Source organism: Mus pahari, unplaced genomic scaffold (assembly GCF_900095145.1).
Source record: "Mus pahari unplaced genomic scaffold, PAHARI_EIJ_v1.1 scaffold_11162_1, whole genome shotgun sequence".
Lineage (NCBI taxonomy): Eukaryota > Metazoa > Chordata > Mammalia > Rodentia > Muridae > Mus > Mus pahari.
The window spans coordinates 19,585-20,793 of NW_018391685.1; the positions used below are offsets into that span (position 1 = coordinate 19,585).

At 47.7% G+C, this 1,209-nt stretch overlaps 1 protein-coding gene across 1 annotated transcript in view; it reads right to left on the reverse strand.

Annotated features, from left to right (window-relative positions):
• The window catches only part of LOC110314649 (zinc finger protein 431-like), a 16,275-nt gene extending 15,268 nt beyond the window's left edge, over positions 1-1,007 (reverse strand). Inside the window, exon 1 of the mRNA XM_029534612.1 lies at positions 905-1,007. Coding sequence (XP_029390472.1) covers positions 905-907 — 3 coding nt within the window. The 5' untranslated portion in view covers positions 908-1,007. The remainder of the gene's footprint in view (positions 1-904) is intronic.
• Positions 1,008-1,209: the final 202 nt, after the last annotated feature.

Consider the following 1,209-nt stretch of genomic DNA (forward strand, 5'->3'; position numbering starts at 1 on the left):
TTACTGGCTCTGCCAAGCATATTCCTGGGTTTCCAAAGGAGCTATGGCTCCAGACATGGGGACCTCAGGGAAATTATAATTTGATCAAGCCAGCACTCAATAATACAACAGTGTTTTCTTTTCTTTCTTTTTTTTACCTTTTTCACATGGTTGTCACTAAATGTCATCTTGCCCTTGTGGCATAACTATGCTTTTTTCAAGAAGAAAACTGAACCTTTATGGCACACTAGGCCTTACTTTTGACTGTGATCCTATAATGCCCCATTGAGCAGCTGGTTAGAGACCTGCTCTTTGATATGGAGATGGGCCTAGTGGCTGGTTGTAAATCAAATTTGTTTCCTTTGTTATGGGTTGGAGCTATATTTCTGGGCAGTCCTGGTGAACAGGCACGTGTATCCTAGCAACCTAAACTCTAACTGCCCCGGTTAGCACTTTACTTATCTGTGAGATGTTTTACATGAAGTCCTCCCTCAGCTAAATTCTACTAGCTGTGTTTTACCCTTCCCTAAGCTTTAGTAACTCCTTTACATCAATCCTGCACTTTTACATCACAGCTTGATATTGGATTGCTACCTAGCCTTTTACAACCTCCACAAAATTAACTCCAAATGGATTGTCTGCCTTAATGTCAAATTCTAAGAACAGAACTTGTAGAAACTCGGACTCTCTGAGTTTGGGATCACGCAAAGATCTTTCTACACACAGGTCAAATGCTCTGCACAGATGCAGCCCCCACAGTGAAGTTATTCAGGGGCTACAGCTGGGTCCCGCGAGTGGCTAGACTCTCAGGGGACCTCACATATGGCCGCAGATTCCCAGTCAGTCCCGGGAAAGAGCCATCACAGCAGCTCGCGCTGCTCAGACCCCTGCTTCTCCCCATTGTCGGCAGTGACCCTGTACTCACCATGTCACAACTTCGGAGCTTGCCTGAGCACCCTCCACAGCATCCAGCCGCAGGACAGAGAGCACAGCATAAGGGACCACTCAATTCTGCTCAGCTACTAAGCTAAATCCACACCAAGGCACCCGGAAAAACCCGCCTTCCCTTCTGACTGGCAGGTCCACCTAGAGGCTCTGATTGGCCAGTGAGTCTTGAGTGACGCGAGCACCTCCCCCTAGGGTTAGAGTGTGCTGAAGGTACACAGGGCAGAGGTTCTCAGCCCAAGCTTCAATCCAAGGCCCGACCTCTTCCAGAGCTACAGGAATTTG